Source organism: Carassius carassius, chromosome 8 (genome assembly GCF_963082965.1).
Source record: "Carassius carassius chromosome 8, fCarCar2.1, whole genome shotgun sequence".
NCBI lineage: Eukaryota > Metazoa > Chordata > Actinopteri > Cypriniformes > Cyprinidae > Carassius > Carassius carassius.
The window spans coordinates 4828065-4855506 of NC_081762.1; the positions used below are offsets into that span (position 1 = coordinate 4828065).

Below are 27442 nucleotides of genomic sequence, written 5' to 3' on the forward strand. Positions count from 1 at the left end.
GTTCGTAAGAAACAAATCCATCAAGACGTTTTACATTTATATTAGGTTAGGTTACTTTTATTGTACCCGTAGGTAAATTTGTTTTACAGTGCAATGACTATGGCATCCAATACAAAAACACACAACACAGAACACTCCACAACACATAGGGACAAATAAGTAAATACTCATACTGAGTGATATTGTTTCTGGCCAAAATACCAAAAGTCCATAATAGCGTTTCCTGCAGTGAAAATGTCCCCCGATGTCCTCTCACATCAAGATCCATCTATATATTTGTTTAGTACCATTTTGGACTTTTTTAGCTTGTAAATGCTGCTTGATCTATGCATATTTATCTTCTGATTTGGACGAGACGACTTTTTGACTGGAGAAAGCAATCTTATGGATAGAGGACTCGTATTTTATCTGGAAGCAATGGTTTGAAACAGGGCTTCATTTGTGCCGAAACAAGCCGGATCCGGATCCGGCACCTCCGAAATCGGATCCGGCACCTCATTTTGGCGGATCCCCCTCCTCCAGGGGCGGCGTTTCCGTATGGCAGACAGAGATAGCCGTGAAAAATTATCCAAAATTAATATCTGTATTATAATCGTTATTAATATTTTAAATCACAGGGTTTTTAGAAATATTTAACCAATGATAAGTATTTAAAGGAGATTGTAAAACGTCGTAATGCCATTGGATCCTCAAGCCCGCGTGAAACCTCGTCACTTCACGCGCCTTAACTCAGATTGACGCGCGCGCACAGCGTGGAGGAGACAGATCTCCTCTTATTCCCAAAGCAAGGGTAAACAAATAACCGCTTGAATAGTACAGCATTTTCTCTACTCAAACATTGTCTGTTAAGGCTATTGTTTGTGTGTGCTTGACTGGTTTTTTGCCCTCTAGCCAAAATACTTGTGTACATTTTAAATATCCTGCTGTGCATAAGTGCTTAATCGTTTATATCATGAGATTTTGGCTAAGTGTATTAAACAACAAGAAAAAACTAAGCGCCCATATAGCAACAATAAACGTTATATCCTAACCTGTAAAAGGTGATGATAGCATATAATGCACTGCACTTTCCTCAGATGTGGACAAAACTCAGATCTCCTCATTCACCGGCCAAAGACCTTGTTAACTCCATTTGAGCTTGTTTTTCATATAGCCTGATGTTAATTGCACGTGTCTGATACAAAACCAACACTGACGACGCAGTGTTGTTTAATTATTGATTTTTCTGCCTTTTATTTCTTTTCCCTCCTGTGTTTTAGTAGAGTGTGCAATGAAACGGTTTTATGTGTCAAAACCCATCAGACATCATATTGTTTGTATTTGGAAGCTTAAAAAAACTATGAAAAATATTATACAGGTCCTTCTAAAAAAATTAGCATATTGTGATAAAGTTCATTATTTTCCATAATGTAATGATAAAAATTAAACTTTCATATATTTTAGATTCATTGCACACCAAATGAAATATTTCAGGTTTTTTATTGTTTTAATACTGATGATTTTGGCATACAGCTCATGAAAACCCAAAATTCCTATCTCAAACAATTAGCATATCATGAAAAGGTTCTCTAAACGAGCTATTAACCTAATCATCTGAATCAACTAATTAACTCTAAACACCTGCAAAAGATTCCTGAGGCTTTTAAAAACTCCCAGCCTGGTTCATTACTCAAAACCGCAATCATGGATAAGACTGCTGACCAGAAGGCCATCATTGACACCCTCAAGCGAGAGGGTAAGACACAGAAAGAAATTTCTGAACGAACAGGCTGTTCCCAGAGTGCTGTATCAAGGCACCTCAGTGGGAAGTCTGTGGGAAGGAAAAAGTGTGGCAAAAAACGCTGCACAACGAGAAGAGGTGACCGGACCCTGAGGAAGATTGTGGAGAAGGACCGATTCCAGACCTTGGGGGACCTGCGGAAGCAGTGGACTGAGTCTGGAGTAGAAACATCCAGAGCCACCGTGCACAGGCGTGTGCAGGAAATGGGCTACAGGTGCCGCATTCCCCAGGTCAAGCCACTTTTGAACCAGAAACAGCGGCAGAAGCGCCTAACCTGGGCTACAGAGAAGCAGCACTGGACTTTTGGACAAATTTAGCATGTCATTCGGAAATCAAGGTGCCAGGGCCTGGAGGAAGACTGGGGAGAAGGAAATGCCAAAATGCCTGAAGTCCAGTGTCAAGTACCCACAGTCAGTGATGGTCTGGGGTGCCATGTCAGCTGCTGGTGTTGGTCCACTGTGTTTTATCAAGGGCAGGGTCAATGCAACTATCAGGAGATTTTGGAGCACTTCATGCTTCCATCTGCTGAAAAGCTTTATGGAGATGAAGATTTCATTTTTCAGCACGACCTGGCACCTGCTCACAGTGCCAAAACCACTGGTAAATGGTTTACTGACCATGGTATTACTGTGCTCAATTGGCCTGCCAACTCTCCTGACCTGAACCCCATAGAGAATCTGTGGGATATTGTGAAGAGAAAGTTGAGAGACGCAAGACCCAACACTCTGGATGAGCTTAAGGCCGCTATCGAAGCATCCTGGGCCTCCATAACACCTCAGCAGTGCCACAGGCTGATTGCCTCCATGCCACGCCGCATTGAAGCAGTCATTTCTGCAAAAGGATTCCCGACCAAGTATTGAGTGCATAACTGAACATAATTATTTGAAGGTTGACTTTTTTTTGTATTAAAAACACTTTTCTTTTATTGGTCGGATGAAATATGCTAATTTTTTGAGACAGGCATTTTGGGTTTTCATGAGCTGTATGCCAAAATCATCAGTATTAAAACAATAAAAGACCTGAAATATTTCAGTTGGTGTGCAATGAATCTAAAATATATGAAAGTTAAATTTTTATCATTACATTATGGAAAATAATGAACTTTATCACAATATGCTAATTTTTTGAGAAGGACCTGTACTCGCAAGGCAGCTTTATATGCGCGAACTTTGGATGTGACTGAGGGCACATAGACTGTAATACAGCCTGTGGACGCGAGTACAAAATGTCTTAAAATACTTAAAAGGTGTTCAAATTATACATTTTTGTGACAATGCAACAATTACCTGATTAGTCATGTGACAGTGCTGTCAGGTGTCCCGATCGAATTGAATAAATGCAGGAATTTCCCTCATTATAAACTTTAAAGCTGCGAGAATTATTAAAACCATGCGATATAGCTATACACCCACAGAAATTTAGGACCTGATTAAATATAACTAAATTCCACAACTTTTTCAAAACGTTTTTAGTCCTGGAAATTGTTGTTTTAACATCGCATGGCATTTCCATGTTATTCGTGTCCTTACAGACTAAATGCAACTGATGCACGCTCTTGAAGTCACTTAAACTGGTCCAGCAATGTGATTGCGCATATGTTCCGTTACCTCTCCCTCCTCTAATCACATGCCGGATCCGTTACCCCGCTTTGTTCCGGCACCTCGTAATTTACAAATTAAGCACTGGTTTAAAATTAAGAATTTCTTGATGGATTTGTTTATTACAAACACCCAAGACGTTAATTGTTGGACTAGAATGGTGTGAATTACTTCTTGTAATGTTTTTATCAGCTGTTTGGACTCTCATTCTGACGGCACTCATTCACTGCAAAGGATCCATTGCTGAGCAAGTAATGCTACATTTCTCCAAATCTGTTCTGATGGAGAAACAAACTCATCTAAATCTTGGACAGCAAATTTTCAGCAAAGTTTCTTTTTCATTGCTAGTCGCTTTAAGTTTTAGATCCATTGTACTCAATTTCACTAAGGTCACACTGCAATTAGCGCAAAAAAAAGGCCTAAGTTTAAAAGTGTTAAATATAGCTACTTGAATCCTTTGTTCAGTTTGCCAAACTGCGACGTAGGCATCACGGTGGCTTGCCATTATAACAGCGTTTAATGATTATGTATTATTATCTTGGCTTATATCTACGTGCGGTTGGAGACTAATGGCCATAGCAACAGACACCGCGAGGTGTTTCTCGACACCCGATGAACGTGATTGAGGTTGGAGCATTGGCAAGCTGTCGGCACGCCACAGTCATCCTGGCACTGGGTACGCAAACACATATTCTCACCCTCTTTCTTTATTTCTCTCCCCTTTACAAACCTACACTGTGTTCCTCTCACTGCAAAACACACAAACACACACACACACACACACACACACACACATTTCCTCTGTGTTAAAAGGCAGGGCTGAGACTTCATTGCCAGTGAGGTAATGAGGCAGCAGTTGCCACACAGTCTGCAGTGTTCGACAGACTCACCCCGGGCAGCGTTTCACTCTTTCCGAACCCTGCGCTCCATCTCACGTTTACTTTATACCCTTTCTATCCCAATGTTACCCCATCATTTCTATCCCCTCTCCATTTTTTCCTCATCCCACTGTCCTTTTTTCTTAAATATAACTTTGAGCTTTGTTGCTTTAATATGAAACAAATTATCGGGAGACTTTGAGGACTTCTCCAACCAAAACAAAGTGTAGATGTTGGTTTGAAATGTTTCACTCCGCGGCTATTCTGGGCCGAAAGAAAGATGGAAAGAGTCTGTGCATGGGAGGGAGGTAAAAGAAGAGTAGGAAGTCGTGAATAGTGCGAATAGGAGTAGGAAGAGAGAGTTCCTAGCTGAGATACAGGAGACGCTGTCAACACGCACATGCCGGGCCTGATATAGACCATCACCATACCAGCGGCCTTCGCAGGCACTTATAAACACGTGTACGCTCTCGTAGCCGTTCATTGTCCTTTAACACTTAACCCCGCTCATGTTTCTTTCGGCTGGTGCCCTGTGTCTCTGCTCTACAATTTACTTCTGTTCTCACTTTTAATTCCTCACCCTCATTCCAGTGCTCTCTCTCTCTCTCTCGCTCTCATAGGCTTGGCACAGCGCTTGGCAAAGTGCCTGAAATGGGTCAAATATAACTCCTGCATTCCTCTCCTTCAGCTTCTTTTCCTCGCTGGCTTATGAGGCCTAACACACACACACACACACATTCAAACAGTCTCGCTCTCTCAGGGATTACAGTCGACTTTATTTACACCTAATCAAGTGGTCGCAGGACACCTGGTTTTACCACTTTTGAAATATTTACTTTAAATAGCTGGAGGGTGCCCATGTTAGCTCTGCCTGCATGATGTGTGTGTACGTGTGTGTGTGATGAATTACCGCTGCATTCTCATTGCATTTGCTTATAGGAAGGAGCTAGTCAGCATCACAAGCCCCACTTTAGAACAGTATACACCTTTTCTTTTTTTTTTTACAAATTGATCTGTATTTCATTTTTCATCACTTTTTGTTTAATTTTTTGTATGTATGTATTGCTCATACTTGGTGGTAACCCTGAGTATTAAATTTCAGTGAGAACTCACAGCACAGGTTTCCATTTAAGGAGGGATGTGAGCCATATCTAGGGACTATCATTAGCTTTTTCATTTTTCCATGCACTTTATGAATGTCATTTGTATGGAAAAATTTGAATATTTGCACAAACAATTGGCAAATAAGGCAGTGCTTCGGTGCCATGTGTTAATGGATGATTTTGTTTGATTTTGAAACAAAAGAGCATAAAAAAAATAAAAGTTTATAGAAGCAGCCATCAGGCTAAATTTGAAATAATTTTAAATAAATATTTATTTATTTGTTAGTTTTTTGATGCACCAAATTTATTAGTGTAGATATGTTTCAATTATAGTTTGCCATCTAACTAAATAAAAATGGCAATTACACATATATATATATATATATATATATATATATATATAATTAAAGCTATGTTAAATATTTACACTTATATCACTTACACTTAAATATTTAAACATTTTTTTATTACCAGTATGTGTGTTCCCTGGGAATTGAACTCATAACCTTTTGCACTGCTAACGCAATGCTCAACCACTGAGCCACCGGGACATTATAAATATTATGAAGTGAAGTCAAATTTTTTATTCTTTACTGAATAAAACCATAAAAACACCATAGTAACTGACTGCATATAACACCCTAGCAACCACCCAGAACAGCATAGAAACCACCTAGCAACCACTTTTAGGAGCTACCAATTCGCTAGAAACCAAAAACACCATAGTAATAACATAGAAACCACTTTGAATACCCTAGCAACCACTCTGAACACCTTATCAACATGAAGTTATGCATATGCAAGCACCATTCCAGTTCTCTCACTTCCACATGTAACCCTCAAATTGCTTTCCCTAGCTCATATCTTCCATCCCATCATCCCTTGTATATGTCTCTCTGCTCTTCCCTAAAGTGAAAGTGTGCTAATCCTATTAGAAATGTGTGAATACCAGCCAGGACAAGGAGAAGCAGCAAGCGAGGGCACACTGAACAGAACAAGAGGGAGAGTTTATGTGTACTTGAAAGAGAAGACATGGACGTCAATTTCCACGCTCCTCATCGGGGATCCCTTTGAGTTGTACGTGTGCATTTGAACAGGAGTTTTTGTCCATGGGATCGCAGCACTGTAAAGTCCATCTCTGGAGTTGTGTGTAAAGTCAAAGGTGTGTGTTTCGAGGTTAGTGTGCCAGACGGTGGAGAGACAGGCCAAATGTGTTTTCTGTAGAGTTCAAGCGCCGAGAAAATAAACAAGTCTTTTGATCACAAAGAGTCTATTCACACGCTCCTTTACACGCGCACACACAGATGTATACATAAACTCTCTCTCTCTCTCTTTTCTTTCCCCCGATGCCCTTCCCCCACCATTTTTGGGCTTCTGCTTTTACCCCTTGCACTTTTAGCCCCACCCCTTCCTTTCTCTCTCTCTCACTGACACTCTTTCCTAATCCCTGATTCCCTTGAGAATTCCTCCCTGTTGCTCCCACAGCACTTCTATATCTCTCTCTGCCTCTTTTTCTCTCTCTCTCAGCTTGGAAGACGAGACCTCGGATGCCGTAGTTTAACTGCATTTTTGAAAACCTGGTAAGAAAAATGAAAAGGTATGCCATGCTGCTGACCTTGACACCTTAAAACACCTTCAAAATACCAATTACATATGCACACACACACATAAGAACCTTCCATCATTGGTGCACAAAGCTCCCTTTGTGCATTTGAGTGTGTGTGTGTTTGGATTCTGCATATGTGGATGTGTATATTGGGCCCCCTTCATGGGGTCAATGAGGGGCATTTATGACTAGAACTATAGTCGTGTTTGGGAGATGACTAAGAGAAAACTCTTTTGCCTGCCGAACTACAATCACATTATCATTAGATTTCCTTCATCAAAAATAGCAGAAACACCCTTCCTCCCTATTCTGCTTTGCTCAGCAAGCTTCTATTTGTTGCGCTGTAAACCTGGCAGCAACATATACAAAGTTGCTTTGAAAAGTCCTTTATGAAGTTTTAATGGCCGCTCATAATCAGTACTTTTAGTTGTCAGTGATTAATCTTCCTCATTCATTCTGAATCCTCGGTTGAGTGATCATTGGCCTCAAATGTGTGGGAGATGGGACGCTAATTGCAGTGATTGTGGTGTTTTGTGTAGACTTGTCAGCGGGTGAGAAGTTGAAGTAAAGGACAACAGGCTGAAGGATAACTTTGATTTGTTATGACATCTATCTTGTTTCTGTGTAAGACAAGTAATTTAATACGGCATGACTGAAATTAGGGATGCGCCATAAAACGCAGTCATGCGTAGGAATAAAGAAACTGGTAATTTTTTGAAATTATTGGTTATATAATTCAAGGTGTTAATTCTTCCTAAAATCAATTAAAATGTGCACTAAATGCCTATTTTTATTTTGATGCTTTGTCTAAAAGTTTATGTCCTTAATTTCCTATATATAGTGATCATTTTATTCCCATAATGCTCTCCGATTTATGGTGTACAGCTAATAGCTGAAGCTATATTGTATTTGAACTGGTGCTGCTTTTTCTATTTTTATCATCAGTTGATTAAAATGTAGTGAGTTAGAATTATTTATGTTTGTTTTAGCTGTTTATTTTAGTTTAATGCCATGTGTTTAAATTCATCCAGTTATTATCGTTCACTTATTTTCCATGTAGTGAACTAAACTATTGTTCAAAAGTTTGGAGATTTTTTAAATGTCTTTGAAAGAAGACTTTTACACTGACCAAGGCAGATTTTTTTAATTCATATTTGTTATGTGGAAAAATACACGTGGTTAAGTGAACAAGTGAGCGATTTGGGACACAGCAACATTGCTCTCGTTCTCGTCTTCACGTGATCACGTGCATGTCAGCGTTCAGATTCGTGAATGCGCAAAAGTGTTCTGTGCGTCTGAGAATACCATGGAAAAAACAGCACATAAATTACTCTTCTTCTCCCTACGAATCCATTTTGGAGTAATCTTTATGACGTACTTACACTGCGATGTCCTTCCATCGCTCTGATATTCTTGGATTCCCAAAAAAGGGTTATTTCTGTAAGCTCACGGTTATGGTTTTCATTAAGTTACAAGAATATGTGAATTGCCCATTAGTGCTGCACTAAAGAAGCACTACAGTTCGTCCTGTGCTGTGTACCACTTTGTATGTTCCCAAGGCCCATTTGCTTTGAGTATGACTCCTCTTTTTCTCTCTATCTCTTTTCTTCTCATCTCCGTCTCACCCCCACTCTTTCTCTCCTGCGCATCTGTCTGTCATTCTGATTAGAGACGGCGGGGTCGTGCCACAAAGGAGAGAAGCAAAAGAAAACATCTCCGAACGAGGCCACAAACCAGAACAGATCTCTGTCTCTTTCTCTGTCTTGCTCGTTTTGAGTCATTTGCTAATGCACCAGCAAATGGCTGTATTCAGTGTTTTACACCCAGAGCCATCTTCAAATTAACATCAATTACTGGTAGACGTCAGTTTTTCCCCCAGTGTTAATTAGAGTGTAATGACTGAGGTTAAGCATTACGTGTGAAATGTATCATGCCTAATGAAAGACGAATGTTGTTTATCATTTATTTTGCCATCGCTTACATTTAAAGATGAAGTGTGGGGTTTCGTTGCATTCTTAATATTTGGAAGTCCCCAGAGATGAGGTTTGCATGCAAGAAGAAGTCAAGGCCTGGTCTATGTGCGTGTGCTCGCTAGTAGCATTAACGCTGAACTGGTAATTTAGCACTTACGTGCAAATGCTTTACAAATGTCATCTACTACCCTTGAGTTTCCACTGACAACTGCTCCCGCCCTAAGAGCGAGAAAGGGAGGCGGTGGAGGAAAAGAATGAGAGATAAGGAAAAGAGAAGGCCACCTACAGACTCACATTCGTTTCTCACTCCAGCCCACATTTAGCACTCTCAATAACAATTGCATTTTTCTGAGTAAACAACCTTGAAGAACATTCTGTCGCGTTCAATCCATATTCTACGACACTGTGACACTTCACTTCACACAAATAAGGAAAGGAGGTGACTTGTGGCCAAGTAGGGTGACCAATACTCAGAATTTGCGCTCTGCATTTCACCCATCTAAGTGCACACACACAGCAGTGGGTAGTGATCCATTAGGCCATTACTGCCCCCTAGTCTAATAAATAGTCTAAATAATAAACTATAATTTCAGCATCTGTTGGATCCATGGCCTTTTCTGCAATAAGGTTATTGCTCGTTCTATATTTACAGTCCTCAGCTTATATTTATGTCTGTTAAACTTACCTTCAATGCCAACAGTGTTGGTTTCCTATGTTACTTTTTAAAGCAAGCTCATTCTTAAAATTTAGTCATATTACCAGGGGCAAAGAAACATACCAAAAAATAAATAGTGGAATAACCTTAGTTGCACTTTCCCACAAAAATACAAGTTATCAAGCTTTAAAAAATGAATAAATTAATATCAAAGCATCAACTGTGCACCAGTTGTATGCGCTATACCTCTATGAACTCCATTCACGAACAGAGCAGGAGTGATATTCTTCTAAACTGAGTTCCACTGAAGACAGAAAGACATTTGGATTGGAAACAATGTGAGGATGAGTAAATAAAAACAGATTTGCAGTCTCTGTGTGAGCCATTATTCACAAAGTAACACAACAAGCCTTAATACAAAGCTCATTTTAGCAGTGTCAACTTTGAGGAACGTGAGACCACCACTGACGACAGATTTTGTTGGTTTTCGGTCTGTGTCTGTGGAACAACATGTCAACAGCACTTCGCTATATTAGCCAAGAATTTTTTTTTTTTGCATTAACTTTACAACCAAACAAGGTACTTAATCACATTCCAAAATTTAACCCATCTTATTCAGCCTTGTTTGAGCATAACCAAAAACAGAAACAAAATATATAATAATTGAAGCGTCAAAAATATAATACAACAAAATGTACTTTTAAATTAAATTATACAAATCCAAGAGAGAAATCAGCTTAAGGGCTTTCTTGTTCTTAACAAAAAAAATTGTGACCCTGGACCACAAAACCAGTCATAAGTAGCATGGGTACCCTATATTTGCAGCAGCAATAACCAAAATACATTGTATGGGTCAAAACTATCGACTTTTATGACAAAAATTATTAGGAAATATATTTCATAAAGATATTTTGGAAATTTCCCACAGTATATCAAAACTTATTTTTTTTAGTAATATGCATTGCTAGGAACTTCATTTGGACAACTTTAAAGGTGATTTCCTGAATATTCAGATTTTATTTTAAACCCTCAGACCTAAATCCTAACAAATCATACATCAATTGGAAGCTTTATTCAGCTTTCAGATGGTGTATAAATCAAAATCTGATCAAAAGAACGTACACTTATGACTGGTTTGTGGTCCAGGGTCACATTTGTATGACATGTTAGCCAAGATCTGACGGCGTTGGTCTCCGTAGCAGTGTCGGCACAAATGACGAGTGGGCGTGGCTACTCGCGCTCTCCGCCCCTCCCTCCCCCGCTCCGCGTGGGCTGGATGAAACACGACACCCAGAAAGAGGAGGAGGAGGAGGAGGAGGGAGAGAGTTACACGGAGTGAGTGGAAAAAGAAAAAGTCCGTGGAAAGAGAGGGAGAAAAGTGGATCGGGCATTTCCACCTTCTCGTTTGTTTTGATTTTGTCGGTTTCGCCTCGTGTTTCAGCGAGAAAGCTTGAATATGCAACTTCGCAGTGTATATGAAGTAATCAGGAGTTCAGCGCGGACACGGTGCTCCTCCATCGGCACGACGCGCTCCGATATCTGACCGCAAAAGAGCGAGTCTGTCCGGCCACAAGGCAGCGACGAGCGTCCTCCACGTTGGGGAGGAAATACAAAACGAGAAAACCCCAAACAGACCTGAGGAGGACGAGTGAAGGGGCTGGATTTGAGGAGGAAAAGTTTTGTGCGCGATCCTGAGCTCACCGAGAGGAAGAAGTTCATTTCATCTCTCTCTTTCTCACTCTCTCTCTCTCTCTCTCTTTCTGAGTTAGCACGACTGCTAACGAAGCGGCTATACTCTCCAACATGAAGACCCCGGGCGATACGGGTAAGTTTTCCACACAACAATAACAGATCGGTTTAATCCAACCTTACTGTGCCGTTACAAGAAAACCAAGATCCCATTTACGTATTTTAGAGAGTTTTTGTCGTTTTAGATGAGTTTCACTATAAATATGCAGCCCGCTAATTCGCTCGGATTGGGTGATGTGTTTATAATAATCGTATTTTAAACGATTTTGTGCCTAGTAACAAGTCAGTCAAGTGTTACAAGTCACGGTGTGCGATAATGTGTTTTTTGAAGGGTTTTTAAAGTTTATAAAGCAGGCAGCTAACGTTAGTTGGCATATTTAATCATAATGAGTTTGGGGTCAGTTTTTGAGTTTGCTATACTGATCACCTACATATAGTATGCCATTTACATGTATTTGTGTGTTAGCTGTCATTCTGTCTGCTTCGTTTAACAATAAAAAAAATGCTTATTAAAATAGATATTTTAGAGCAAGTTTTCACAACTTTTGAACGGTCCCGACATAGACAGTCAGGTCTGTTTTAGATATAATTCACATGGTAAACGCGTTCATTACGCTCCCAGGTGCATTTAACTTTATGAGAGAATGTAAAGGTGTTTAAAATGGCTTTATAACCGCTTGTGTTGATCCAGTATGGCATCCACCATTTGCGAGCAACTTTCAGCCATTTGGCCCAGAGAAAGTGCGTCCCATCACAGCGCCTCTCTGTGTGAGCTGGAGGATCTTACACGAGATATTTCCCTTTTCTGCTTTGTTTGTGTTTACTGTTGTGTTCAGTTCATTTAGAGGGTCTTGTGTCTAAACGTGTACAGTTAAACGTCGTTTAAATGTTTCACTCAGCTACAAGTCCTTCTTTTCTTTGTTTACTTGATATGGATGCTCTCTTTGATTAAGCTGACAATCACTTATACTTGCTTGATCTGGTTGTTTGACAAGGTAAAACTCTTTTCTGTACCCTTCAGCTGAGCAGGAACGTAATAAGATTTTTATTTTCAGTTTAACATTATGTAACTGTAATATAAACACCAACATGTCAAAGATATAAACATTTATGTTGAGTTCAGTTCATGTTACTACTAGATTAACTCATGTGACTATTTGTAATACCACCCTTGTGCATCTGTTATCTTAAAGCATTGTAATCTGTGCTTTACAGCAGCTTGATTCATAAGAACCTGGTCAATATTCATCTGCTTGTATGGAAAAACGCTGCCAGTTCAAGTCAGTTCAGTCTCTGTTGGGTGTCTGAGCTCCACCAACGCTGAAGTCGTGGTCTTATGCATTAAACCATTAGCTAATTCTTCCATTCGTCCTCCCCCTCATTTGGTCTGCAGTATAAAGTAAGCCTTCTTATGGTATGGTAGAAGTTTTCCATGTTGTGCGTCGTGTCTGGGACGCAAGTCTGCGTTTTCGCGTGGGTGTGCAGAGGTGGGGTTCTGCACACGCTTACTAGCTCATGTCAACTCCAAACAGAGTGGGGTTTTAAAGGTAGCAGAACTCACAAAGTCTCTGATATTAGTTGTTTTCATCGACCCGGGGCATTTCATTAGGTGTTCCTGCATGAGAAGTGCATTGTGGGTAACAATGCCAAACATGTAGGTCAGGTATTGCTGAAATTGATTTAATCCATCACCCAACCCTTTACTTTAAGATTGGAAAATAAACAGAAGGTGAAAAGAGTTTCTGCAAGCGGAAATGAGCTGTACGGTTAGTCTTTGTGCCATATCAAATTGTTCCTTTCAGGCGAGGTGTTCCCCGCCCAGGTCACCTTGGCTTTGTGTTGGGGCGATGAGATCGGCCTCTTTCTTTTGAATAGCTACTTTGCCACCCAAGGGATTAAAGAGTCACCTAAACCAGCTATTTTACCTGCCGGTTAATAATATTGTGTTGGAATGAAGTCACTGCCTTACTGCTTTGATCACACGTGAGTTTTTTCTACTGATAAGTTTTGTGTCTGAAATTGACAGTAAAAACACATTCATTTTGTATTAAACCTCCGCTTTTGAAGTTCCAGTGTGCTTCTCACTAGGGTTTATGCAAAGAGATACACCGTTGCATCAGTCATTTGCACTTTGGCACTCTAGTTTGGCCGTCAACTCTCGCCCAGCTAAGCATGATATCTGTCTGTCTGCTTTGTAGGCCAATAAGCGGCCTATTTTTGGTGCCTTTTTCCAATTGCGTTTTTCACTATATCAACAGTTTGCCACATGTGGGTCTCACATCTGGAACCGGGCTCTCTGTTGTCTCCTCCAGCGTATGAAGTTTAAGGGACCCACATGGGCAATTAGCCAGCGCTTTGGGAGGGTGGTGGTGGGTGCCATTATTTTTCAAAGGAGGATCTAGGTCAGGGTGGGCTAAGCGTAGGTGTTGGTGTTTAATTTCTTCTTCACTGCAAGGTATGATTCACTGTTCCATTGGCAAGAACATGCCATGGGTGTTTCTTTTTACTATTTGGATGTTTTTGCATTTTTTTTACTCTTTTCTTCCTTTGTAAGCAGTAGTCAGTAAGATGAGTGTTAATGCTGTACTAAATTCTCCCTGAAACCTTTAGTTTGAAAATGCAGCTTCTCCATAACAAACTGTTGAGTATGGACTGGATGATCCTTTTGTTTCTCTGTTTTAAATGTTTGGATTCCTATTAGACAACTAGAATTGCTTTTTGAGTTAACATGTGTAATCAGTATGACTTAACCTGTCTAGAGTTGCTCAGGAAGTGTGCATGCTGGTGTGTTTTATGTGGCTCAGCAGATTGGCTGTGTTTCCTGGCCTGTGTTTTTTCCTGGAAACACCGTCTATAGCAAACATATAACCCAGCCACACGGTGAAACTAGATGTATACTAAGGTTTAACCTATAATGACACAGTTTACTTTCTCCCCAAGTATTAAGCTTCCTTTCTGAATATTTGGAAAATTATCCTAGCAGAAGTGAAATTTAGATATCAGCCACCAGATACTTTGAAGATTCCTCGTCACATCTGTACACTTTTTTTCCACCTCCCATTAAATAGACACATGAATTATTATTTTTCCATTTAAATAAGGATGACTTCTGCCAGAGCTAAAGTTAGTTCAAACTGAAACCTCAACATTTTCTGCTTAAAATATAGACTGTAATATTATATAGTATGAAAGCTTGTGATGAGCTCCTGTTGTCATAGGACATCCCGTTGGGTTTGTGCAAGGCATTTTCCAGCAACTAAAGATGGATTCAATCACTGTGACCTGAATATTATGGCTCATCTTAGTACAAAAGGTCTTGAAATATCTTCTCTTTTTATCTTTCTTGAGTCAGTCTGTTTGTAGTCTCAAATCAATACCTTTCAGTCAGATTCAAGCTAGTTTTCTTGAAATACAGGGTTGATCTTCTGATGAGCAATGCCGTTTGTAATGGCATGCTCATCGTATGGTTGTTTCTCTATAGTACGCAGGTGGTGTTGAGTTCAGGTGGTGCTTTGTCATCTAGCGGCACACCTTTCTTTAATCTGCATTTCAGATGCCCATGTTTCTAATGCCATGCACGCTGGATCTTCGTGCCAAGCAGGTTGCTAACCGAGGTTTGAGCTCAACCGACTTGTGGAGTGTTGTGTCTAGTGGAGACCACAGTTTGGTGGGAACTCTTAGGTTTTGTCGAGACTGCGGCTGACAGTTTTCACCCCTCGTGTGTTTGTCTGTGAGAGCATGTGGCTTTGGCCGTCCTTTTGGTGTGTGTGTGTGGTCACGCTCGTGTTACAATTTGTGAGTTTGCAATGTGTATACTTTCCCTGACATTTTCAAGAGCGTTCCCCTTTGGAGTTTGTGCCCAGGCTTTTGGTGAAGAAAGTTGTTAAGTGTTAGTGAGCATTCGAAAGTTTATTTTCAGTTTAGAACTCGATCTGAAAAGGAAGAACGAGGCAAAAAAATAAATTCCTGGGTTACTAGGTTGGGAAGATTTGTTGCCGTCACAAACACCACAAATCAGGTTTTTATGTCACGTCATATTGCACACTTTAGGCAAACAAATTATGGCAAATAATCAAACACACTTGTCTAAACTCTCTGTCTCTCATATAAAGTATTGCAAAGTCCTATTTGTTGTAGTAAATCAGTTTGTTTGGGGCTTTCACTGGTTAAAAATGATATGGTCTCTGTGTAAACACTTTTTTATGTTTTATTTTTTGTACAGAATATTTGTGGCTTTAAATATTGTATTTTTAATGATACAAGTTGAAGTGTTTTTTTGGTATGCATGAGTCAGGATGGATGACTAGTCATCCAACAACTAACTAGTCCATTTTTTTTATACACTTTTCTTAATAAAAATAAATAAATCCGATTTGTTGTATTTTAGTTACTATGTTGTGCTTTAGCTGTTGGACAGTTTACATTGTAAAACTCTCTCAGAAGTTTTTTTGTTTAAAAATAGTTCCAATTTACACTTCATTTTTTTCCTGATGTGTTCAGTTCAGTTGTTTCTGTCTGTTTTTCTAGATTTATCTTTTAGTGCACATTTATTTTGCAAATGTTTAATTTAAAAACTTTGCTGTTTACATGCAAGACTTATTGATTATTATGTATAGGCAATGTAGCCTATGTTTTAAAAAAAGTTTTTATTTTTCTTCATAGCTTGTAAGTGAATTGCACTGAAAATTTTTTTGAATTTGTCTTATAGATTCTAAGATTCAACTTTTAAATATGCAGCTTATAGAATTGATTTTTTTTAATAGATTTTATCCTAAGATTCTAGATTCTGTCATTTAACTGTTATTTTGGTGAAAAAATATAAATCAGGGTGATTTTGTGACAATGGCGCACCCTATTCCCATAATATGGTTGTAATGAAGACAAGAAGTTACGGTTGAAGAGTGTGTTTTGTGTGCATATGTGTGGAGCACATAGTTTATTAGTGGGGCCCAGACCCCCCACATTCCACTTTAATGGCTGCTGTCTGTGTTGCATTACACACACACATACACCAGTCTACACTCAAGGAGGCGGCACACACACACACGTTCCAAATTCTCACAGTTGTGCGCTCTCTCCGTCTCTTGAGCTGCCATCTTTGTGGTGACGCCACTTTGACTCGCTCCCACTTTTATTTTTATGCAACCAATTTATTTTTGCAGGCAGAATCTAGTGCTGGTGCAGCACATCTGGGAATACAGAGGAAGAGAGTCAATGATCATGATTGATACTACATAGGGCTCACGCAGGTTCGATCTGGGTTCCTGATCTGAGTCATGGAGGTCTGCGTGGAGGAGAGAGTACATTCAGAACCTGTCAGTGGGTTTCTGATTCCGTGTAGGCCACTGAATGTGGCGGTGGAACTTTTAGCCTCTTTTGCAGAACAGTGGAAATTATAGTATTAGCAGACGAAATTATTCGCAAACTGAATGTTTTCAGTGGAATTCTGATGTCTCGTTGCTTTTAGGTGATTTCCAGACCTTTAAAGCGTGTGGTTTCAAGTAGAACGACCTATAAAGTCGTGCCGGCCTCAATGGGACATTTAGCCTGCCTAATTCTAACTTCATCTAGAGCTAGTGGCTGTGACTGACATGTGGCCATGCATAGTTTGCGGAGGCTTGATGTCTGTGTGCTAATGGAAAGCTTGTAAATGAAAGGCCCATTAGCAGCGAGGGGAAAGGATTGGCGAGGGTTCTCTGTGCTGCAGTCTCGGCCTATGTGGGAGATAAAACGGGGAGCGATTGTGGAGACGGCGTTCTAATCCCACAGCTGGAGCCGCGGCGTGTGCCTTCAGCAACTGTGTGTGTGTCTGTGCATTCGTCTTTGGAGGAAAATGAAAGTGAAGCCAGAGTCTAGAGACTTAACCACAACATAGAACTTGAAAAGAGGCAATCTATTGACTTCTCGTTCTCGGCCCCACACCGCCACTTCTTTTTCCACTCCATCATGCTCTTATTCTCTTTTGTGATATTACGTTCTTTTGCGTTCTTGATTCTTTTTTATTTCAACCCTCTTTCCAGATGGGTGGTATCAGCGCTGAACACGCAGCGCTCTGTAGTCATTGTGGTACTCTACAAAATAGTGTCTAGGAAACTACGTAATACTACACACTGATGTGGAGGTGGAAAGTGGAATTAAAGTCAATGTGAAATTAAAATTGACTCCCATTTACTTTCTAAATACGCACTCATGGTTTTAATGAGCTTCGGGACACTTCTTTTTTTTCTTTTTAAGAAAAGTTTTTTTTATTAAAATGTTTTAACTTTAGCAATTAGGGATGTCTAGTTGACTGGTTGTCAAATTGTGTTTTTCTTTCTTTTAGATTTGACAAAAATGCATGCTAATTTGAGCATCAAATTGCACCATAAAACCATTGTGTAATGCAAATGTTGATGTGTCACATTAAAATACTTTTAAATCTCTTTAAAGTGACCTCAAAATGGTTTCATTGCTCATTGCCTGACGTTTTAAACTTATTTTTCAATATAGTCTAATATTTTTAGATAAAACTGGTTGTAAATGCCAATTCTTGTTGACTTTAGAGGTGAGATGCAAGTCATAGTTGCTGCCTGCTGTGGTTGGTCGTTAATGGGGGAGGTTGAACACACCGAGCATTGCCTCCAGGGTCCCCATGGAGATATTCAGACACCTAGTCTCCTGTCTGCCACACTCTCAAACTCGTTCGCTTTTCTTTAGACATTCCACAACACACACACACTTCTCAGCCAGGTCACACACATTCAATCTAGAGAATCACCTGGGGCCCAGATGACTGTCTCCTGGCCAGACTTTGGGTTTAATGGTGCTTTCTTGCAGTTGATGTGGACCAATCACAGCTCTCAGCAGGGTACCAGGGCTTGAGATCAGACAATCACTTTGCAGTTTCATGTTATCAGACGTTGCATCATTGGCAAAATGCAAGCTTAGGTTTATCTCACTGCTGGCTCCACCCATTACTTCAAATTCAGCACTCGACGTTTGAATGATGCTATTTTTTGGTATATCTTTCAGTCAACATTAGCTTACTCGACCGATTTTGCATAGCAGTTGAGTACCTGTCCCCATCCCCCAATCCACAGGTAAATCTCACAATGGGGATGTCAACCGAGAACGTCTTCGGACGTGCTGCAACAAGTTGCAGAGCTTTGTGTTAAATGCTATCTTTTAGATGCTGCTGCTGGAGAATTGTCTTAAATCCTGTTTTCAACATCATGGAAATTGCAGGGTTCACCTGCGAATACGCCTCATTTTTTCAGCAAGACAGAAACTTGCACAGCTTTTGCATTGCTGCAAGGGGTAGGTATGGCGTCTATCGCCAGTTGCAGCCACGTGGAAATGCCAGTAATAGAAACATGATATCCGACAACTGGACGAGGAAGAATCAGAATCAAAACCCACAACTGGGAGGGAACATCGTAGAGAATTTAGTAAGCTGTCTTCTGAACAGACCAATAATAGGGAGCGCAGTGACGGGGCGAGACAGACGCACACCATGTTTATTGCTCAGCTAAGTCAGTTTAAGTTTGTGTTGCTGTTTTCGGCAACTCTGGAGAAGAGTTCTCGGTCGGTCCTGCCCATCCCTGTATAATCTGGCACAGGCTGCATAATGGCAGTTAAAATTAGCTACTCTGAATGAGTTTGGAGCATCAAGGAGAAAACGCTGAGCTTGATGATTGTAGCTGGATTCAATCTGGCTGACTTCCACCTGCCCTCCAAGACCAGGAGGGTGAGGTTCGCTTTAGTTTCCCTCGAGTCATCAGCATTACCATGCATAATGTCGCTGCTTTGGAGTATCTCAGGTTTGAGGGGATAATTTACCTGAAAGTTAAAATCCTGGCATTATTTATTTACTGTCGTGGCATTCCAAACCTATGCCTTTTTCTTCTGTAAACAGCCCCCCCCTCCAAATAAAAATAATTATGTTTTAAAAGTCTCCCAGTACATGATTATTATTTTTTTTGTCCATACAAAGTCAGCAATACTTAGAAATGTCTTCCTTCTTTCATGTTTGGTTGAGTTATTGGTGACTTTTGGTAAACTTTAAGTTAAAGTTATTTTTAACTTGGAAAAACATGCTCCTATGTAGAGGCAGCATTAAAAACATCTAGGTTGAACTTTGTGGCATATACTTCTTATCAGTTTATTGGGGTTTCTTATCTAGAACCGGTATCTAGGACCGGAAAAATCAAGCAGATCTGCACTGGTTTTCCTTCAATTGATCTTCTCTGGCCATGACTAAGTGCGAACAGAAGTGGGGGAAGGAAAGGAAATCGGTTAAAAGTTCATGTAGAAGTGGCTCCCAGCTGGAGATAAAGCCAGGATGAAAGCTTTACTCTAAGATATTAGAAATCCACGTCTCACTGATAAAATATAATGCCACTATCACCCTTGCAACCTCGGCGGTTTTAATGACTTTTGCTCGGCTGCCTGAGCGAAGGCCACTGGAGTGTGTGATTTAAGACTCGGATGAAGAGAACATGATGGCTGGGAGACTTTAAGATTGAATTGTACCAATTCCACATTACCAGTCAACTAAAGGGCTTGCTTTTCTGCTTCTTTTTACTTTTTGTTTTGTTTTGCACTGGTAAATCATGTTTTTAATTTCTTAAATTTAAGGTTTTCTTTCAAGTATAATATGGGTTACGTTTCCTATTGAGTGGCCGATACCCATTTTGAATTTTTAAGAGATTGCATCAAGTATGGGCTTTAGGGCTGTCAACGAATATTCTAAATTCGAATATGTATTCGAATAGTAAAAAAAAAAACGAATTTCGAAGGTGAAAAATAATATTCGAATAAAAGTGTGGAAAAAAAGGGCCGCGGTAGTAGAGGCGTGGTTGTCTGCTTTGCGAGTGGGCGCGCTAGCGCGCCTGAGGGTTCAGGGACAGGTCACAGCCTCACAGGAGTCGCACTGTCTGGCACAGCATCACTGCTGAAAGTTGACGCGTCTTCATGGAAGATGACAGCAAGTGCAGAGCCCAACTCGACCGCAGCAGAGTAAATGAGGTTAAAATTGTTGACCCGCGAGATTGTTGTATGCAAGCTATTTAAGATACAGTTAGCATACCATTGGACAACTAGCAACATGAGGTCACATCTCAAAAATGTGCACCCAAATGAGCATGGCATAATGTGTGGAACTCCAGCTAAACAGTCACGTCTTGACACTTAACGGTACTTTGCATCGCCCGCAACAAGCTCTTTGTCTGCAACATGACAAGAGGTCATAACGGATAAAATAATTTCGTTCATTTTTAAGGACATGAGACCGATCAGTATCGCGGATGGGGCACGCTTCGGGGAGTTCTGTCAAGCAATGGATCCGAGGTTTGATTATTTATCGTTTCATGTCAAGGAAAAGTTCCATGTTTACCACAGCACAGCTCGCTCGGATTATTCAATGCCAGTTCTATATGCTGCAAAACTTCAATTAATATTAATAATATTTGTTTCAATCACTGAATGAAGCCTGCTATATTTGGGACAACAGTCGCGACCTTAAATTGCTTGCACAAAAATGTGTTTGTTCATTTAAACCATTATGCGCAGAGAACATATATGTTTAAACTTAAATAGACTATCTATACAAGTAGTTATGTCTCTTTGTATTATTTTTGCCTGTTATTGACGTAATGCGCGTCATTGACAACATGCGCAACCAGATGTTCGAATATTCGTGTATTTTTTTAGAGGGAATAATCGAACGTCAATTTTGAGCAATTTTGACAGCCCTAATGGGCTTATAATTAGAGGTCGACTTGTAGGATAATTTAAAGGATGGTGGTTGGCATTTATTAATTTACCAATTTACTACACATACTTAATCTTTACTGCCCTGGAAAATAAACTGATTATGGTGTATTGACTGTAATGTACTAACTTGATTAACAATTTATGATTACTTCATCAGGATAACTTGATTATTATAGTTTTTCATTTCTTTTAAAGAATTGTTTGACAAAATTATACCCAAAATAGATTGATTTTTTGTTGCTTAAAACTCGTTGTAGTTGTTTAAGCATTGGTGTTTGCTTAGGTTTAGTTTATTTCAGTGTTTTGTAGTTTGTTTTACCTCTGCTAAAGTTAAATTAATTCACTTTAGTTGGAACAAAACACATGTAAAAACATGTATAGTCTTCAGGTGTTATGTTCATCTTACATATTGAACCCAAGTTTTAATGTGTGGCACAAGGTAATGTTTCAGAAAGGTTTCCGATGATGCTCGCCGGCCCGGTTAGCGAGTGCACACGCGATTCAGGAGACCTGCACAGGCCTGCTGGTAAGGATTGTTTGGCAGGCGGCCGTCGCAGGCTGCTCCCTCATGCTCGGCAGTCCTCACATAGCAAGGAAAATTGGCCCAGAAACTCGCCCTGCCTGACCATTTATGGTTGATTTAATCATATCCCTACGAGGAACTCCCCTGTGACGCGTCTGGGTTCTGTCTGGGCAGAGTTGGCTGTCGGCGTCCCGGACATCTGGAGCGTTGTCTCCACCGCCATGTGCCGGTAACTGGAGTTTTTGGTCTCGCTGGTGTTGACATGAAGATTGTAGACATGAAAATAACAGCTACTAGATGTTTAGCTTACGGAGCCACAGCTGTGAAAGTATTAGACATAGCTAATGGCTCCTCCTTGGCGAAGGCGTTCAGGACACAAGGTGCTCTTCAGTCTCTGCTTGGGTGGGAAATACCCTCACGCTGTGACATGGGTGGCAAAATGACCTAGAGTCTCACGTAGTGCGGAGGATAACACGCGTGCAAACATAATCAAACACTTGATGCCTTTTGCCCTCGTTTCTCTCATATTTGGGTTAAAGTGTTCCCAAAACACCTGTCCAAGTGCGCAATATCACACACTTTAGATCAAGGAGACCGATTATCTGTATTTTGACTATAACGTAGAGTGTTGGCACAGGTTGCCTGTTGCATTATTTTCATTCTGTTGGGATAGTGGAGTCTACGCTTGTGTGTGGAAAAATCAAGAATTTCCTTCAGGGTTTTTTTTTTTTTAATTTACCCTTTTGCGTTTCACATTTTAATGGTTTAAAAATAGTGTTTAACGTTTAAAATGTCAATGTTATATTAATAAATTGGAATGCAATATGTCTTGGTACCATATCACCAGCTTGTTTTTTCCCAATTTAATTGTATTATGATTATTTTATTTTTGTATTGTTCAATATATGGTTATTTTTATTGTGCCTGCTCATTTCCTCTAGTTTTCCATTTAGATTATTTTCTCCTCTTTTTAAACTTTTTTTTAGCACTCAAGTTAACATTTTAACCTAAACTAATCTAATCTAACACTTATAATTTAATGGCATTGTTAAATGTTATTTATACATGATTGTACATTATAATGTAAATTTAGTTTGAGCATCTAAACATTTTATTTAAATTTATTATTAAATGTATTTTTAAATTGTTAAAATTTAATGTGAATTAAAAAAAATATTTGGTTAGATTTTAATTAATTTATTTTAGTTAATAAAAATGCTATTAGTTTAATATTAGCCATTTATCTGTGTGCATTCGGTGCAAATCTTTAATCGCTTGTTTATTGTGTCTGTGGCGTTTCACTCTGTCAGCTCTGAATTAGCTTTGCTTTATTGTAGAGATGCCACTATCTGTGTAAACCTGTTGCTGATGCCAATTCTGTCAGTGCTTTTCAATTTCGTTTTGCACGTTGTCATGCGTCTGTAAACTTCAGCGATGGCCCTGACGGAAATAGCATGCTGTGATTAATCAACCTTGACTTATTTACAGTTAAAGTGATAATGCCACACTTGCGGTACACAGGCAAGTATTATTGTTCAGTCATATGAGCTAGTTGTGCAGCGTGTCGACAAACACATCCTAATTTAAAGCTCTGTTACAGTGTTTATCTTGCAACCACACCGTTCATTTTTAAATGGTTGCTGAGAAAGCTTATTATTTACTCGACCTTGTTCTGTGCATTGATATTAAAGTGATATTGACATCATATTTGGAGATTGTTTTTTTTTGCATTAAAACATGTTTAGAGTGACTACTCTAGTTAAAAGTTAATGCATAAGTAAGCCGTCTTCATTATATATTAAATTAGCATCCATTTTACAACCAAGTGCAACTGTAAACCTTTGCGCTGTGGTGGCAGCACTTTTTTAGCATAGACGGAAAATCAATGAAAATTCATTTGGAAGCATGTAAACTGCTTGTAGCTATTATCTATTCTTCTTCGATGCAGTATTAAAGTCAATTGTGTAAGCAAATTTCATTGGCTGGCTGCATGTATCATTCATCCACTTTCAGACAGTTACTTTGTCTTTTTCCAGTCTGGTCAGTGTCCTCAAGAAACTCACACCGCTGGCCTGACCCTTCAGTAGGTAACTAGAGATTAACCAGCAGAGTATCAGCACACCTTCTCCAGTTAGCGCCGCACCGGCGGCTCGAATGCATCCGACAGGTTGTTATTTCTTTGGGGGTTATAGAGATGAAGCGGAGGGATTTAAGTGCCTGTCTGCTGCATGGTAGGGGCAACAACCCTGAACCTTTTCCATCAGGGTTGGCAAGAGGAGGCATGACTGTTGTGGGCAGACAAATACACACACAGCGTGTTATGCAAGAGTGCATGGCGGCGATCATGTGAGGGCTGCAGGCTAGCGCTGTGCATCTACAGATGATTGGCTGACACTTTGATCGTCTCCTCTCAACCTGAGTGATTGTTCTCTCTTTCTGGTTGACTCGCTCTCTCCACATCCTCCCCATTCCCTGTCTGTCCACAGATCACCTTATTCTGCTCAGTGTGTGTTCACTTTTTTCCTGTGTAAACGTCCATTCACACTAAGAGCGATAACTGTAAATATTAACTATTTATTAATGCTTTATTAGCATCCACACCAACGGGTGATATTGATTTTTATGATATTTAAAGTTTAATAGATTCTGATTGGCTTTCAGTATTTGTATCATTCTTCAGTTGGAAAAAATAATGATTATTTATACAATGATTTAGTTCCTCTGCGGCATTATTGTGGATTTGCCTAGTATCATAGAATTAGAGTGATTATTAAATAAAAAGGATAGTTATTGTTATAGTTATCGTCTTTTGTGTGAATGGCCATTAATACAGAAAAAAAACCCCAGCTCTATGGTATTTAAATAATTTTATTTATTTTTAACAATTTCTGCACAGAGGAATGCAAGAACCACAGCAACCACGTATTTTGCGTGCCATTCTCATTTTACACTTCATGCATGTGGACTGAATAGTAAACAAGTTAGTAGAGCGCTATAGATTTGCACTTAACAAGCCAAACCAACAGTGAATGAGAGCGAGATCGACTGACCGCGTGCGATTATTTGTGTCGGTCCTCCTGGCCGAGTCATATATATTTGTGAAAATAGGTTATGTCCTAGGAAAGCAACATCTCTGCTTTAGCATCAATGCATAGCTGGTCAGCTGAGCCTTCTAAAGTGGTGCTCAAAGTTAAAAAGATTTCAACAGAGTGTTTCATGACGTCTCTAGCGTTTTTGAACGTGTAGTTGAATGAACAGGGTTGGGAAAGGTGTTCGAGCCGGAATTCGAACTTGGGACGCCCATAACGCAACGCCGTTACATATCAGTGCACTGCCCACAGTCTTTGTTGAAAAGTTACATTATTAAATAACATTATTAAATAAAAGTGATAAATCAGTGAAAATCTGTTACCTAAATAGGTTTTTAGTTAATTATATTTTTGAGTGATGATGCAAGCAAGTTGATAAATCAGTGATTCATTTAAACAGACAGTTCAAAATAAATGAATCACAACACCCCAAACAACGTTGGCATTCTATTCTTGGGCTTTAAATCAGAGATGCTACAATAAATAGCACAGTCTTGACACTTTCATGTCATTTGAGATCAGCAGCAGGCACAAAACTGCTGGTTAAAGTGTTATCACAACTTTCTTGGTAATGATTAATTCTGTACCGATGACAAAATAACATTGCATGTGTCATAAATATTTCTCATATCTCCATGCTATATTGACAGCTGAGTCGTTATGTCATTGTTATATGACTGATTATGTGTATCTAGACAAAGCCTCCAGGGATCACCCCCTAGATGAGTCGTCTTAACCCAAATAAGAGAAATCCATATTGCCCAGAGAGAATGTGAAACACGTAAACATGCAGTTGCAGGGTTTTGTTGTATTTTTCATCGGGGGCGTTCTTATTAACGCAAAACAACACTGATTCATTCCACGCAGCTCGGATCAGTGCAACCAGCTGCCGAACGTACGTGGACCGAGGCCAACGTGCCCCGTATCAATCGACCGTCAGTATTTTTCAAGGCAGAGTGACACTGTCGATTGTAAGAGGAACATTTAGGCAGCAGAGCCGCTCGTGGTTCTTTTGTATTACTCATCCTGCACACATTCATGCTGGCACACACTCGTACCCTTTTTTTCCCTGTCGCCACCATCATTAGTAGATGGCGAACGACCTTTTCCTCTGCCTAAATATAGAGCCCGCAAAGAATAGGAGGAAGGGAGGGAAGTGGGGGAGAGATGGAGAGAAACAGAACGAATGAGTGCGGGGGCCCTAAACATTTCTGAGCCTTTAAATACAGACCAGAGACGCAGAGGATGGCGTTTTTGTTTTCTTTTTCGTACTTGCGTCACGGCCTCGCCATAAAAAGCCATTGCAGCTGAACGCTAATCGTAAACGGAGACCAAGGCAATAGGTGCTGTGTTAAGAGACTTTATGAACAGAAATGGCAAAAAAACGATGCCAATGTGGATATTAGCATCCAATTTCCTTGAACTTGCGTGTAATGCTTGGTCAGATGTTCGTCAGCCGGTTTGTTTGTTCGTGCCAGTACAGTTTGTACAGGTGGTATCATGTAAGGCTTATGTCATATTGTTTTTGTAAGCGTGTGTACAGGGCCTTGTCAAGCGAGGGCTTCGTCTGCCGGTCTCCTGACTCCATACCCATTAGTGACAGTAACAGTTAGAGAAACAGCAGTCCCAGCAGAACCCACAGACACCAGGGGACGGGCCTGTTTTAGCTGTTATTGCGCTTTGATTGAGTGTGTTTGTGTGCACGCGCAAACTTGTCTTGTGGGCTTGTGGTATTGTGTAAAAAAAAAAAAAAAAGTCTTATGGCACACTGGTTTGTTTGAAAGTACCTCAGAGCGGTTTCTTGTAAAGTCATTCCTCGGCCTTCCCCGGAGTCTGACGCTTAGCCATCGTCTGGGGTTTATTTTATATCCCTTCTTATTAAGGGATGTCTACCTGTTGATTGTCAACCTATTGCCTATTGTGGCTTTCTTCTTTGACCTTCTTGAGCAAACATCACTGTTACTGTTGCTGGTGAGCACATGTATTAAAATTTGGCACAGAACTCATTCCACTACAGTCAAATTGTGCAGTTTATGTAGTACTTTTCAAAGATTTTTGATAAATTGAATTAAAACTGTAACACTGTAGCAATAAATAGAATTGGCTACTTCAAGGGAAAGTTTACCCATTAATGAAAGTCTGTCATTTTACTTTACATATGATCAAATATCAATTTATAAATGACAATATACAATTATGTAAAATGTATTCTTGTCATTTCAAACCTCCATGACTAAAGGCGGCATTTTCAAGAATGTTGTTGTCCGTACAGTGAAAGTCAGTGGGGTCCAAAACAACTTTGGAACCTACTGACACTTGTATGGACGAAAAACGTCAAGATATTTCTTGAAAAACTATTTTTGTATTTTGTGCCATACAGGTTTGAAACGACATTAATGAATTTTCAAATTTGGGGAAACAGTCCCTTTAATCTCTCTTTATTCAAATCAAATGTACTTTTGAATATTTTAGCTTGTGCATTAATTAATTGATTAATTGCATTCAGTTTTTTTCACTCTTATACGTGCATTTTATAGCACTAAAGTGTCTTGTTGCTAGGAGATAGTGTGGGAGCCAGGGACCCAACGCACGAGAGAGAGAAAAAGGTATGAGAGTGGATGGAAAAGGCGCACTTCTTGTGAAAGCTGAATGACAAATACACTCACGCATACGCCGTGAGTCAGTGCTGACGCGCACACACTGTGGGATGCTTTGTGTTTCTGTGTGCCCACTCA

At 39.8% G+C, this 27442-nt stretch overlaps 1 protein-coding gene across 2 annotated transcripts in view; it reads left to right on the forward strand.

Moving 5' to 3' along the window:
• Positions 1–10895: 10895 nt before the first annotated feature.
• LOC132145031 (ETS domain-containing transcription factor ERF-like) overlaps positions 10896–27442 on the forward strand; it is a 31200-nt gene continuing 14653 nt past the window's right edge. For both annotated transcript variants that reach the window (XM_059555734.1, XM_059555735.1), the window contains exon 1: positions 10896–11418. In XM_059555734.1, coding sequence (XP_059411717.1) covers positions 11397–11418 — 22 coding nt within the window. In that variant the 5' untranslated portion in view covers positions 10896–11396. The remainder of the gene's footprint in view (positions 11419–27442) is intronic.